The sequence below is a fragment of the Solenopsis invicta genome, chromosome 5 (assembly GCF_016802725.1).
Source record: "Solenopsis invicta isolate M01_SB chromosome 5, UNIL_Sinv_3.0, whole genome shotgun sequence".
NCBI lineage: Eukaryota > Metazoa > Arthropoda > Insecta > Hymenoptera > Formicidae > Solenopsis > Solenopsis invicta.
Window position 1 is genome coordinate 7,449,393 of NC_052668.1, and position 16,390 is coordinate 7,465,782.

Here is a 16,390-nt window from a genome sequence, read left to right on the forward strand (position 1 = left end):
ATACGTATATATATATATATATATATATATACACGTATATGTGTATATGTGCACGTATATGTATATATATATATATATATGTATATATATATATATATATATATATATGTATATATATATATATATATATATATATTTAAATACAGGGTGTCTTAAAAAGGTCGGGACACCTAAATATCTCGGGGAAATATAGATTTTACAGAAAAATGTTTCAAACCAAAATTGCATGGTTTCGAGGGGACATGAGATGGTGACATTAATTTGACCTTGAATAGTTGCTTGAAAGTCACGTAAGACACCTTCAATTTTTTTAATGGGACTGCCAACTTTTTATTACATATTCTTGTAGCTTATCTCGAGACATTTATAAAGCACTACAAAAAAGTTTATTTTTGTTGAGTACTTTCCAAGTTGTAAGGCTTAAAAGCTACGGTGTACTGTAACTTTCAAGCGTCACAACTCGGAAAGTACTTAACAAAAATAAACTTTCTTGTAGTGATGTGGAACAGTCTCAAATTAAACTACAAGAATACGCAATAAAAGATACAATATTAGAGTATCGGTAGTTCCCTAATTAAAGGGATCGGTACTTCTCTAACAATCTATATTTTTTATTGCATATGCTTGTAGCTTATTTCGAGACTTTTCCAAAACACTACAAGAAAGTTTATTTTTGTTAAGTACTTTCCGAGTTGTGAGCTTGAAAGTTACAGTACATCGTAGCTTTCAAACCTCACAACTCTTAAATACTTAACGAAAATACTTAACAAAAATAAACTTTTTTGTAGTATTTTGGAAAGATCTCAAAATAAGCTACAAAAACACATAATAAAAAGTTGGCAGTCGCATTTAAAAAACTGAAATTATCCTTCAACCAGCTATTCAAGGTCAAATTAATAACACCATCTTATGTCTTCCTCACAACTATGCAACTTTTTTCTAAAACATTTTTTTGTAAAACTTATATTTCCTAAAATATTTAGGTGTCCCAACATTTTTGGGACACCCTGTACGCACGCACGCACGCACGCGGGGTCTGATAACCGTCACGTCCTCGCCGTAGACCCTGGATAACGTAAAGAACGGTGATGCAATAAACAAGGAAATGCAAATTTTTGTTTTATGATCATCACTTTCGATTGGAGAGTTGTAGCAAACTTTTTCAAAAAAGGTTTTTCTCGTCTTTAAAATAAGCTCTCAGTTGACCTATCATGCCATTTAAGATTTTTAAGTCACTCTGCCCTCATCCCCCAAGAGGGCAGGTGGATGCTATCCTGCACAAAAAATACAGTATATTGTAACTTTCAAACCTCACAATTCGAAAAATACTTAACGAAAAAACATTTGTTTATAGTGTTTTGGAAAGGTCTCGAGGTAAGCTACAAAAATATGCAATAAAAAGTGGGCAGTTCCATTTAAAAATATCGACCTGACCTTGACCTGACCTTGGCAATGCCACTCAAGGTCAAATTGATAAGATCAGTAAATAGATCTTTTTAAACCATACAACTTTTGTCTAAAACACTTTTCTATAAAACTTATATTTTCTGAGTTATTTAGGTGTATACAGACTTTTGTGACTGTGCGTGTGTATGTGTGTGTGTAAAACTAGTCATTTTTGAAGCTGCTAAAACGCGGCATAAAAAATTTGTAAAATTTAATCGATCTATAAGATAAAATATATATACAAAAAATATGTACATGTATGTATATGTTTAATATATTGTATATACATTTAATTTTAGATATTTAATTGTAATGTATATATTGTATATTTAATATATAGAAATTAATGCGTACGTTCTACGCATTTTTAGATACAATTATTGAATTTACAATTAATAATAACTAATTTGTAACAATCACATTACAAGAATTATTAAGTATTAATAATTTTAACCATTTTAAAATGCTTCTCTATTTAAATTTCTCTAATATTTATTTTATCTAGTAAAGAGACTAAATTTTACAAGTTTTATTTTATGCTTTATGTTTAATATTTCTTGTGATGTGATTGTTAGTTACTGTTACAATAGTTACTATTAAATTAGTTACTATTAAAGTATAGATGTGTTTTTTTGAACCAATAATGTAATAATAACAACACAATGATAATAACAAAGCCTTCTTCGGTCGTAGCTAGTGCCTATATTTATTCGTGTGATTTTATATACTTCTTCGAATTTAACCAGAATGTGGGCCAAATTGTTTTTCCAGTCAAACACAGCATGTCAAATAAGAATTAGTAATATCACAATTTTTATTAAATTGATTAATTTAATATAATAATTGATGCTGATTTGCATCTACAGGGGTTGGACAAAATAATATGAACACCTATTCTGACTCCAAAAAATAGGCGTAATTCAAAAGAGTGTAACTTTGTCAAAAATAATCGTAAAAAAATTAAAAAATAAAAAAACATTTTAAAGCTTAAAATCTCTAGTTTTGAAATTGATAAGTCATTAAACGATTTACAGATTGTTTACAAAGTTACGCGGATTTAAATGGGGACGCGTCTCTCAAATATTTTACAAACTTTGCAAAGCTCCACGACGCGAAATAAAAACTGCACGCAAATGCGATTTACAGTATTTGAAAGCGTGGATCTTTATCTTTAATTTGCGTTTTTGATGAGCATTGTACAATTTTTTTTTCACTGCGTTAGGCAACACTAAAGCAAAAATGGCCTCTTTTGCTTCAATGTTGTATAATTCAGTAAATAAAAATCGTACAACGCTCAACAAAAACCCAAATTAAAAGTAAAAATTCACGGTTTCAAATGCTGTAAATCGCATTTGTGTGCAATTTTTAATTCACGTCAAATAAACTCGCAAAATACATAATAAATTTTGCCGCATCTTATTTTTATCCGTATAGCTCCGTAAAAAATCAGTATACGTTTTCAAAGTCGATATTAAAACTGTATATAAAAACATTAAGCTGTAAATGCGTTTTAAAACGTTTAATTTATCATTTTTGTTGATTTATCATGTTACACATTTTTTTGGAGAGTAACTGTAAGTGATCTTTTAATTTTGCTGTTGAACGCTCACTTAATCTTTACTGAAATCAATATTTGAACTTCGTAAAAAAAAAAGGTATAAAACGATGTTCCAGAGCTCATCAAAAAAGCAAGACCTTTCGATTATTTAAGTTGATTTTTCTCGAAGATTCTTTTACACTAAGAAGTAAAGGATGAAATTTAAAAAAAGGCCATTTTTGCTTCAGTGTTGCCTAACTTGATGAAGAAAATCGTACAATGCTTGTCAAAAATTAAAAGTAAAGATCCACGCTTTCGAATGCTGTAAACTACATTTGCGTGCAATTTTTATTTCGCGTCGTGGAGGTTTGCAAAGTTTGTAAAATATTTTGAGATTTGACGCATCTCCATTTAAGTCCACGTAACTTTGTAAACAATCTGTAAATCGTTTATCAATTTCAAAACTAGAGATTTCAAGCTTTAAAATGTTTTTTTAACATTTTTTTTACGATCATTTTTAACAACGTTACACTCTCTTAAATTACGCCTATTTTTCGGAGTCAGAATAAATATTCATATTATTTTGTCCAACCCCTGTATATACCCATTCTCCCCTGAATAAATATAGGCACTAAGATCTAGCTACGATCGAAGACGGCTTTCTTATTATCATTGTGTTAGTTATTACTAATTGTAAACTCATTCTATCAAAAAATGCGCAAAACGCACACATTAATTTTTAATATAGAGTGTCCCAGAAATAGGGAACCAGCCATTTTGGAAACGTAGAGAAATCAAAAGGATTCATAAAGCGATTCAAAGGAACAAAAAAGTCTGATACCATTTTGCAATATTCGCTATAATTATAGAGGTAAAAAATAAAAGAGCCAATGTACGGTAACGCTACGCCATAGGCCAATCGCGCCTAGCTCAAAGGCGACGACGCGCGACTAGGGAAAGATGATACGTCGCTGTCTGAATTGGCACGGCATGACGTCGTGACGCGGCGACGGTCTGAATTCATCGCGCTGCGTGTACATTGCAAAATCAGATGTGTTATTCAAGTTAAAGGTTTTTTGCAAATATCGCAAAATAGTATAAGACTTTTATTTTCCTTCTGATTGCCTTTACAGTTCCAAAGCGGATAGTTTCCATTTCTGGGACTCCCTGTATACATTGAAAATACATTACTAAAAAAATTAGAGGATCACTTTTCTTCAATAAATTTTTACCCAGTTAAACTGTAATTAATTCCACTAATAATTAACACAAAAATAAATCTAAAAAAGGGTTTTACAAAGTAAACTCTCGACTATTAGATGCTTTAATTCAATTTTGGTCAATTTTGGTCAATTTTGAAAAAAAAAAACATATTTAAGATATCAAAAAATTTTTGAAATTTGCAATCCTCCACTGCCTAACAAAAAAATTCTGTATTTTGAAATCAATGATTAGCAAAACTAATTATTACTCTCAAAATACAGAATTTACTTTTTTAAATAAAAAAAAAACTTTTCTCGACACCCTTGATTTAGCAAGATCACAATTTAAAGTATCCCCTGTTTTTTGTTTTTTGTTTTTTTTTTATTTCAGCAATTCTTTAATTTTTAATTTTCTTCTTTTAAGTAACCGTTATCTTTTCAAAGAATATTTCTTTAACAATAATCTTAAAATACACTTATCATTTATTTAAAACAAATAATATGTACTTAAAATAAACATCTGTGTATACACAGAAAAAAATATATTTGAATTAAGTCTATAATACTTATTTCAAATATGTCACAAATTTATACATTCAAAAATCTATCATTTTATCATAAGCATCAAATTGATTTAAAATATGTTTTAAATCCTAGTAATTTATTATTTCAATCAAGAATAGTAAGTTAAAGCAAAAATTCAATGTGCTTATTATTTTGACTTATTTTACTAGAAAACGGCAAGAATTACAAAATAGCAAATAAGATTAATCATACAAAAAAAGGGATCAAGTATATTAAACATGTAAAAAATTGGTCTTTGTTTCTAAAAAAAAATTTTACTAAAATCATGATAAAAAATACAAAAAAAAGACCAAAATTGATAATGTTCACTTAATCTATGGCTTATATAAGGATTTATAAATTTTCCAATTTTCATTAAAAAATTATGATTCACCATAACTTTAAATTCATTCTGCTTCTATGTGATTCTACATTGTAAATACTAAATTAAAAAATACTACATAAGTCAAATTGGAGGCAATTCAATGAAAACCGTTACTTGTAAGTATAAAATTGATATTTGTGCGTGTGTAAAAAAAAAGTCCGAATGTTTTGAAAACTTTATCAATTCAGAGAACATTTTATTGATGTTCAAAACCGCCAAGATTTTTTTGCGACAGTGATAGCTGTTCGATAGATGAGACAAAATTATAAAAAAATAATAGAAATTATTTTAAACATTAAACTTCTATTTAATTTATTGTGATAAATTTTAAATTTTATAAAAAAAGTACCAAATTAATTTGAACACCTAACGTTAGGTGTGTAAAAATTTTCTTTTTTATTGGCAATTTCAAGATATTACATTCGAAGTTCTTCTTAAAATTTTGTGTTTTAATCCGGAAAAATAATTCAACGTGCAGTTTAAGGAATCTTGTAAATGTTCGTAAATTCATATATAAAAATATTGAACACTGCTAAAAACTGCTTTCGACTGGTATATCGTTTCTCGTTAATTAAATTGTTTTCTTCTTTTTCATACATTTTTCAAAAATACATAATATCATATACACAATATTTAGAAAAAAACTAAAATTTTGCACACATCCTATAGAATAGATACTGATATATTATAAAAATTATATACCTTAAATTGAGTTTCAGCAGGAGTATTGGCAAGAAATGGTGGAGAGCCGACTAACATCTCATACAAGATTACTCCTACACTCCACCAATCACACAACTGTGTATATCCTGTACGCTGTAGAACTTCTGGTGCAATATAATTCGGCGTTCCGACCAGAGAATGCGCCAAACATCTTTGATGCTCCCTGTGTCTTCTACGCTCTAATGGTTTTAACTGTATGCATTGACATTCGTTGTTCCAATCGTCAGCTGGATCCATTGAGTCTTGTTTACCATGGCCTTAAAAAAACGCATAAAAAGATACATTTTTATTTTACGTGTCTTAAAATGCGTCTCGATTTAATTTCAAACATAATATCTGCAAAACAAAATCAATATAATTGAAAATTTTACTCACCGTTTTGTTGGTAATATTTAGAATTATGAGTCCAACGGAATCCTGTACACAGGCCAAAGTCAGTTAATTTGATATGTCCGTCACGATCGATTAGAATGTTATCCGGTTTTATGTCCCTATGGATAAATCCCATTTTGTGAACACTTTCAACCGCACACGTAAGTTCAGCGATATAGAATCTCGCGAGTGGCTCTTTGAATATACCCAGTTTAATGAGTAGCGACATCAAATCCCCACCAGGTATGTAATCCATGACAAAATATAAATTATCCTTATCCTGAAACGAGTAGTAGAGTTTGACGACCCATTCATTGTCAGCCTCTGCCAATATATCACGCTCAGCTTTCACGTGCGCGACTTGATTGCGATTTAGCACGTCAGCCTTGCGTAAAGTCTTCATCGCGTAAAACTGATTGGTGTCAAGTTTCCTCACAAGCGTGACCTCGCCGAATGCGCCGACGCCAATCGGTTTGATTTTTGTGAACATTGATTTGTCCATTTTTGCTCGTTTTAATCTAATATAATTGGATTCCTTCTGCGACAGCATCTTTCTCATCATGCATTGCGCCTCTGCACTCAGACCAATCTTCGCCATCTCCGTTTCCAGTTGCATACGCCGATATAAACGCTGCTTGTGCGATTTGAGGATGTTCTCTACGTGCTGTTCCATAAAAAATTTGAAAGCTTGGGGGGAATAATTTCTCACCTTGCAATCCCTGCGCTCCTCTTCCTTCTCTATACTCATAGTCTTGCGCTCGGGTATGGGAGACTGATGCTTAATTTTGAAAGATGAGGGCGTACCACCGCTGCCATCGCCTTTCGTACCACAACTATTCTTGGTACTGACAACGGTACCTTCGGGCAGGGATGAATGATTGTTGTTATTCCTCGCAGATACGGAAGTCGAAGCAACTGGTGGCAACGGTGGAGTGTCCATCGTGTGTTGGCAGTTATCAGCCGGTGAGTATTTCCTTTGAAGTGGCGGATGATGGGCGACGGGAGAAGTTCGCGATGCGCTACTACTTTCCATCGTCGAGGAAATAATTGTAGTGTCCTCGGGAGTACTGTAAGGTGGCGGCGGTGGATGGTGTATACCACGCTGCGCTGCTAACGCCTGCATAGTCGTAGCATAACTCGGTGGTTCCGTTGTCGGTATACCAGCGGGCGACCCAGTCACATTATTTACGGGTGGATAAGCAGGTGGTGGCTGTTGCTGTTGCTTCTGCTGAATAGAGGAGGCGTAAGAGGGCGGAAGTAGTGTGTTATTAGTAGTAGAGATCGACTGCGGCGTCGTAGGTGCGATAGCAGTTTGCAGCACCGGTTTCTGCACTTGAGTACTTTTCACCGATTGCATGATAATTGGCGGTTGCGTCTTGGCCTGACGCGCGCTCCACGCTTGCAGCGGTGTTGGCCGCGCCATCGATGTCTGTGTACTGGTGGGCGATATTGTAGCTACAGTGATAGGACTGGGTGTCCCAGCGGATGTCGGCCCCGAGTAAATACCCGACGATGGACTTTTACGATAATCCTGCTGTGACTGCGTGGGACTCTGCCGATTCTGCATGGAAACACTGTAAGAAGGTGGTTGTACTAATTGATTGGAGGATGAAGATGGAACTATCGGATATGGTGGCGGCGGCTCAACCTGGGTATTCGCATTGCTATTAGTCTGATAAATACTGAGCGCTTGCATTTGTTGCGTCAGTTGCTGCTGCACTTGCGGACCATTTTGTACAATCATCGGTTGACGGCTGTTGGAGTTATTGGCGTTCGCTACCGGACTAGTTCCGCGTTGCGGTGGGTTTACTGACGTTGAAGTAGCGCCGGCCGTGCCGGATGCCGTTGCTGTCGATCTCGTCGGCACGACCGGCGCAGGTGACATCCGCTTGAGCATCTGCTGCATGTTGGTAGGCACATTGGATTGATTGTACGGTGCGTGAGGTGGTGGGGGTGGCGGTGGTGTGGAACTACACCGAGGTGGTGGTGGAGGCGGCGGTTCACGTTCTACAAAATTACTGGGGGAATACTGGCGACTCAACTGTGGATGTGTGCCGAGTTCAGTAAGGCGAGGACTATCAGATCGCGAGCTGCCCGCCCCGCTGTCCAGAGCGGGACTGCCACGTTGTAGGTTTAATTCTCTCTCAAGACTCGGCTTCCTGATAAGTTTAGTGTTGAGTTTACCAAGCCCATTTAGAGATTCCCCTTGTGTTTGCTTCAAGTATTCTATCGCCGCATCTAATCGCCATCCCGCAAGTTTCAAGGCACGTAATCCTACTTCCTACAAGAATAATTGCGATAGTAAATCATTTATGTCTAAATTCTTATTTTTTATTGTTAATGTGTCTATTTATTTTATACTCAAAGACCAAAAAACTCTATGCACAAAATAAATAAGTAAAATAAATTAAAAATGCTCCAATAATTCATTAAAGATCTGGAAAAACAAAAATTAAACAATGTTATCGTTCGTTTTACCTCCGAATATCCCATAGCTAACAGTTGTCCCAACGCCTGTCGCTGATCCGGTTTATCTGCGATGGAACCAGAAGCGCCAGAGAGACCACTGAGACCCGAGGCAGAGCTAATGCCACTTGTCGTAGATACGGTAGAAATGGTACTAGCGGCGCTGGAACCCACCTCGCCAACCCCGCCAATATTTGCGAATGGTAGTAAAGAATTGCGAATCTCAGCTAAAGCCTTCTGGTGGTATCCAGAGCCGCGGGTGCTCGATTTGCCGGCAGCGGGCGGATTCATAGTGGCCCATGCTAGGCCCTTTGGGACCTAACTTTAATCTGTTTATGATATAAATGTATCTGGAATACAAAATAAGTAGGTTTTTTTTACAGCCAAACTAACGTACACTTTCTATTCTTAAATAAGTGCATACAGAAGCACAATCGCTTACTGAGTAGCTAAATAGCACTTAAAGATGATTGGTTGGATCCAGAAGTAAGAATCAATTATCTTTAATTGCTACTCAGCCGCTCAGTGAGCAGTTGCGTTTCTAAATGCACTCAATGATACATGTATATTTAGAATTTAACAAAAGCGAAAAGATAAGTTCCAGTGCTGTTCCCACTACAGCAATAGAAACATTTAATAATGGTTTTTACTTTTATAGCAAATTTTCTTGCGTCACATATTGATATATTTATAAAGGTTGTTCTAAGAGTATTTCTACAGATATACAGTATTCCAGAAATGGAGTATGAGCCACATTAAGAACGTGGAAACGATCAAAGAGAACAAAAAAGTTTGATACCATTTTGGGATATTCGATATAATTAACGACTTAAAAAATAAAATGTTTGAATCAATGGTCATTTTGCAATTTGCAAACTCGTAGTACAATCCACCGCGCTTCACTCGATAAGAAGAAGATAACATGGCACAATAAACTGTACTATGAGTTCGTGGAGTCACCGCACATTGATTCAAACGTTTTATTTTTAAATCAATAATTATAACAAATATCCCAAAATGGTATAAGACTTATTTGTTTCTTCCGATTGCTTTCACATTCCCAATGCGGTTTATAGCCCACTTCTGGCACATCCTGTATGAAGATATCCAAAAGCAAAAGCATAATATAAGTATTTTAATCGATAAAATATCTAATATAAATTTCATAATATAATAATAATTTACAAGTACTTCACATAAATCAAGATAAAATTAATATTTTATGTTGTGTTTTTGTTTATAGTAGAAAACGGTATAGCAGTACATGTAAATATTGCCCCTGCACAAATCTGGTCAAGATTTTTACCATAAGTTGGTAGTCATATAAAAATAAATTTCACAAAAGATTATATCTGAAAAACATTTTTTATGAAAGTTATGGAGTATGACGTGACGTCCTGTTTGGCCGCTCGTCGGAAAAAGCACGTTGCGGGTTTTGTGTCCTCTCAGTTCGGAGACGGACGTGTCGGCGCGCGTGCAAATATTATCTATCGCATTTGTGTGTTCGTCAATCTTTTATTTAGCGATATTTTGTGCAGATTTGGAGATCGGCGACTAGAATTTACGAGCTTTGTAACGAGAATGTCTCGTCTGGAAGATTGTGAAGAAGAAGATGTACCGCCACCTGAGGATCATCGAACAACACGCAAGAGAACAGAGATATGCACGTGACATCGATCCCTTTAATTATTTTTATCGTCGCACGCGTACGCAAAAGTAAGGCCGCTACATGTTACAAAAACGACGAGGTCGAAACAAAGGGATGTCAACACTCCGCACCTGACATAGCGTGGGAGACCCCGCTATGGAGCTGTGATGAAGAATTTCCGGAAAAGATTTCGATCTTAGACCCGAGTGGAGAAGCCGTGGACACGAGCAAGAATCCGCTAAAGTAGCCGTCTGAAGACGTCAAAAGATTCAGCGAAAAATTTGCGACCTGCTTGAAAACTACCTTAAATTACGCACCGAGAAGCGACAGCATGATTAGCGCCGGCTGCGTGAAGAAAAACCCAATTGCGACAAACCCCGAGTGTGGGGCAAAGAATCCTTTGTGCCTCCTGCAAAAAATTCTAGCCATTTCGCTGTGGATTGAGCATTGTGGGGACTGATGAGCCCTGAAGACGATCACCTCCCTCAATGAGGAATTTCTGAAATTGTGTGCCATGATGAGATGAACCACTCTTTGTAAAACCACCGATTTTGTCGATTGGATGAATCGTGCGCGGTAAGTATATGCCGTATTCCAAGCGACCGATCTTTGCATGTTCCGCAAATATTAGCAAATGTAAGTGTTCAAATTTTGCGTATTTATTGATTCCGTCGGCGCCGTCCCATCCAATCTCGTCACATATTAATATAACCCTTAAACACACCAATCCTGTAAAATACGAAAATATATTTTCGTGTCAACAAAACTTTTTCAACTTTGAGAAGCTATAGCTTTGATTACAATCAATATTTTTCAACAATTTTTTTTTTAGAAAATTTAAAATCTTAAAAATGTAATTGCATAATCGGCATTATCGAAAAAAGATTTATTGTAAAGTTATAAAAGAAAAACCATTAAGCAAAAATGAGAAATTGTTCCAAAATCCACTTTAAAAAATCATCTTGGCAACAAAAAACTTTTAAAGACTTTAAAATATGGCGCTTTAAAATCAAAGAGTCATACTTTAAAAGGAAATTATGGCATTATCATTCCTTTTAAAAAAGATAATTATATAATAAGAATATGAGATACTTGGGTGTTTAAAAATCCACTTTTTTTAAAACAATCATATCTTGCATCAGCAACAAAAAACTTTTAAGAACTTTACAATACGGTATTTTAAAGCTAAAAAGTCATACTTTAAAAAAAATTATTTCTATAAAAAAATATACTTGCATAAAAAAGCGAATACGAGATATTTTTGATTAACTCAAGGAATCTACAATTAAAAATTGATGTGTTTCATAATACATTTTGGATCCTGCACAGAAATCCCTTTTTCCACAGCAATATAGTATTTTAACTTTAAAGTAACATACGTGAACAAACTTGTTCAAACATGTTTTGTCCAATTTTTTACATAAGATTACTCACAAAAAAGTTTCCCTCAAACGCATTGGTAGTCCCACAAACCCTAACAAAACTTTACTGTCGTGCCGTTTGAATTCTAGTTGACCAGTAAAGTTGATCAACTATATTAATCGAAAGAGATTTCAAACTTTTTTTACATCCTGGTCCGAACCTTCTATCTTATTCCGTCTTCACACAGCAAGCATTAGAAACTTCACATAGGGTATCTCAGACCCAATTGTGTTTAAGGGTTAATTATGTTTTTTTCTGCGCACGCCACAGTTAAGTCCCACGTTGCATTTCATATCGTTTTTATACTTCATGTTTTATTTCGTCTGTCTCTGTCTTTGTGTAACGTGTGCAATATTGCCAATCATGTATTCTTCTTGCGCGATATCATGTATTTTATTAAAAAACGTTGCATATCTTATACGTGGAATGTGTACGACCACCTGACGACTGCGTGGTATATTTTCCGGTCGCGCTCGCGTATAAAAAACGTACCATTATCGCAAAGTAATGTAATCTGATCTGCATGTAATGTAAATATTTTATAAATTGTTATTCTTCTTGTTATGTGCTTCATTCTTTCTAAATTCCTTCGCTCTCTTCCATTCTGCAGTCCCATCCCCTCTGTCAATTCCGTGGCTGAACAGTCGGTTATCAGAACACATTCGAAACTTTGACCCTTTAAAAAATTCTAGTTGATTTCGATAGTTCTTACATTAAAGTGGCACGCTCTTTCATGCCTGGAGCCTAATTATTGTGATTATTTTTGTGCGTTCGATTAAGATATTTTAATAAAGAATTTTTTATGTAATTAACATCACTGGTACGGGGAAGTTGTACCATATTCGAGAATGCGGGGAGAGGGGGGGGGGTCAGATGCTAAAATTAAAAATTGAAAGAATAAAATATCTTTTCATTGTATAAACTAATTTTAACGAAAAAAATATGTTGTGAGGATCAATGATGTCGATGTTTGAAAGAAATTATAAAATTGCTTTTCATAAAAAATTGGTTGAAAACAAATTTCAAAATAGTTTGAAATTTTGTCATAGACTCGAGATACTACCGCCATTTTTTACTAATAAAATGTTCAACTTATCTAGTATAACATATTTAATTTGTAAAACAATCAAAAAGATACAGAGGAAATTGAGTTAAATCGGACCGTGTTTCAAATAGGGCCTATTTAATTTAAATGAACAGCACAGTTAAACAGATTTGCATGCCATTTATATTTAAAGTCTTTATAAGATACCAAACAAGTGATAACAGTTTGACAGTCCTGTCATAACATTCATAGAATAGACGCAAATATGTATTTGCAGCCTTCATGCAAAAACTTTTTAGAAAAAAAATACTTGTAAATCATTATTTAAAAGATGTTAAAATTTTAAAAAATAATTGATTTAAAATAATAATTAATCCTTAATCCTTTCGTTACGAGTGTCCTCTCCGCCAAGACGCTCCCACTGTACAAAGCCCGCGCTGAAAGTATAGGTATACATTGCACGCACAGTTGTCAGCGATCAGATTTACATTTTACTTCTAAAATCTCTCTTATAAGAAATTATTCAATTTTTTTTCTTTTAACACAGCAAGCATATTTAATATCGTGTATTATTTTAAATGATTCATTGAACTCTATACAGGATGTTTCTTAAAAAGCGCCTACCAATTACATAGTGTTATTCCTTGCTAAAAATTAAGTAAAAAAAATCCTAAACTTTTTTTATAATGCTTAATAAAGCAGTAATTATTGAGTAAAACTAATCCAATCAGCGCCGTCCTTTAAAAAAACATACGTCGGTAAAGTTGCAAAGGCAACCAGCAACGTAGCGGCGAGCGCTCACGTACATTACCAGGCGCGTAATTCACTGATGTATATCTGTTTAAAGGACGGCAGTAATTAAATTAGCTTTACTAAAAAAATTATTGCTTTATTAAGCATTATAGAAAAAAATTATTCAGGACTTTTTGACTTAATTTTTAGCAATTTTTAAAAAATTTTTGTACAATGACTAAAAATAATACACATTTGCGTCTATTCTCTAAATGTTATAACTGTCAAACTGCTGTCACATGTGTGGTGTCTTATAAGGACTTAACATAATAAATGGCACGCAAATCTGCTTAATCATATTCATTTAAGTCTGAAACACATTAGAGGTCTGGCAGATTTTCCATGAAATTTCGAATGTTTGCTATGTGAAGACGGAGTGAGATAAAGTGTTCGGACTAGGACCAAAAAAAGTTTGAAATCTCCCCTTTCGATCGATATGGTTGATCAACATTCTTGGTCAACTAGAGTTCAAGGCAATAAAGTTTTGTTGGGGGTCAATCAAATCTCAGCGAGTGTAACTTTTTTGTGAGTAATCTTGGGTGCTTTCCAACAACAAAACAATCATACACTGTGTTACACAATGTTACACAGTGTTGACTTGTAGTTGGAACATTGCTTTTGTCAAAGCTAAACCTTCCACAGATAAATATGCATCATTCGACATCGTTTTCAAAATCGCGCAAAAACTAAAGTTAAGAATGTTCGATAAGAAAGACAGTATCCGTTCCAATGATATCAAATTTAAAAATCTGGTATCTATAAACGACACAAAACTAGCTACAAAAAATTTTATCTGTGTACGGTTGTGTAGATTTGTGTCACAGCTGGAAAACACAGGGTTATACACAGGATTGTATTACAGTGTCAACTTGTGCCGTAGCTAAAAAGCACCCCATGTATTGTGAGTAACCTTATAAGTATGACTCTTTAATTTTAAAACGCCATATTGTAAAGCCCTTACAAATTTTTTTGTTGCAAAGATACAATTTTTTAAAGAAAAAGAGGATTTTTTAACACTTTTCCATTTGCGCTTAACTTCACAATAAATCATTTTTCGGCAATACCAATTGTGTAATCACATTTCTGAGATTCTGAACATTCATAAAAGAGAAAGAGAGAGAGAGAGAGAGAGAGAGAGAGAGAGAGAGAGAGAGAGATTGTTGAAAAATATTGATTGAAACCAAAAGTTATAGCTTCTCAATGCTGAATTCTCAACCAGTCGAGAAATATGTTAACATAATTTTCGAGATCCAAGTGTTTAAAAATTAAATTGAAAAGATTCTATTACAAACACGGTTCAATTTACCTCACTCTTCCCTATAATTATACAAAGGGCATTTTTTAATTAAAGCCGCGGCAGTTTCTGCATAGCTGCATAACCGTATGCATAAAGAAATTGATTGGTCCATTTCCTTATGCATGTGCTAACGGACCAATCAACTTCCTTATGCCGTTATGCAGCTGTGGCAAAAGCCTGTGTCGCAGCTTTTAACTTCCAATAACATTGTTCAAAATTCTAAGCAATACAGAACCCGTTCTTGCACAATTAAGTTGGTAACGGAGTATTTGGACACGTAACGATTGGAAACCTAACCTCATCGATAAGAGATCAACCATTGAACTATACTCTAACTGGAATGGGCACTGCCATATAACGTCCGTAAGCGGAAAACACGATAGAAATAGCATGATGTGAGGGGCCACCTCTCTTTTTCTAAGCGTTCTCTGCGCATGCGTCAGCATTCACCTTACATTCCTACTCAAAAGTTAAATTTCTTTTTTGTTTTCATGTACAGCATGTAACGGAATTCGTGGAAACGAGGAAGAGAATAACTTTTACTTAAAAAGTTACTTAAATACTTAAAAAAATATAATACAATTTTGCTTTTGTTTTATTTATGTATGTCACTCAAGTCGCTCGTTTATCTATTCTCATGTGCCGGTACTGCAAAACTTTTTAACGTGATTGTACTGACAAAGAGAGGTGGCCCTTCAAAATGGCTCTCTCTCGTCACGTTTTCTGGCGGATAGTGTCCATTCCAGTTAGAGTATAGTTCAATGGGATCAACTGAGACGAGGTGGGTGCGGGAGGGGATAGGCCGTAGACCCAGCCCCTTACACCCCCCCCGTGTGTGTGTGTGTGTGTGTGTGTGTGTGTGTGTGTATGTGTGTGTGTGTGTGTGTGTGTGTGTGTGTGCGCGCGCGCGTGTGTGTGCGTGCGTGCGTGTGCGTGCGTGCGTGTGCGTGCGTGCGTGTGCGTGTGCGTGTGCGTGTGCGTGTGCGTGCGCGTGCGTTACACACAACACAATCCGTTTGTTTTCTGTTCCTCCCTGAATTAGTGTGCATTTAAAATAAAATGGATATATATTTGAAAGTTAGTGATAGCAAGAAAAAATGTTCCAGTGCAGTCTAGTGCAGAAATAGAAAACAAGCCTAATATAAATTTCAACTGCATTATTCCCTTCGGCCTGCAAAAAAGCGAATAACAGAATGCACTTTGTACTTGGCGAGAGACTTGATCGTGACGACACGCTCGTTGCTTAATTCTTAGAGCTTCCATATAAGAAAATCCGTAAGACGTTACGTTACATATAAAACATAAACTTTAAGCTCGTACTTATAAATAAACTTAGGCATAAAGCAACCGTAACGCAAGTATAAACCATAAATTTAAACCCGTACTTACAAATAAACTTAGACGAACGCAAAGCAATCCGTAACATAAGTATAACTACGTAACGTCTTACGGATGTTCTTATGCGGAAGCTCTTACTAACAATGGAATTGT

At 34.9% G+C, this 16,390-nt stretch overlaps 1 protein-coding gene across 1 annotated transcript in view; it reads right to left on the reverse strand.

The window, feature by feature from the left end:
• Nucleotides 1-16,390, reverse strand: part of LOC105202138 (serine/threonine-protein kinase Warts) — a 39,154-nt gene that overhangs the window by 10,003 nt on the left and 12,761 nt on the right. Inside the window, exons 2-4 of the mRNA XM_011170526.3 lie at nucleotides 8,708-9,045; nucleotides 6,233-8,510; nucleotides 5,837-6,114 (exon numbers count right to left, since the gene is read on the reverse strand). Coding sequence (XP_011168828.1) covers nucleotides 5,837-6,114; nucleotides 6,233-8,510; nucleotides 8,708-8,986 — 2,835 coding nt within the window. The 5' untranslated portion in view covers nucleotides 8,987-9,045. The remainder of the gene's footprint in view (nucleotides 1-5,836; nucleotides 6,115-6,232; nucleotides 8,511-8,707; nucleotides 9,046-16,390) is intronic.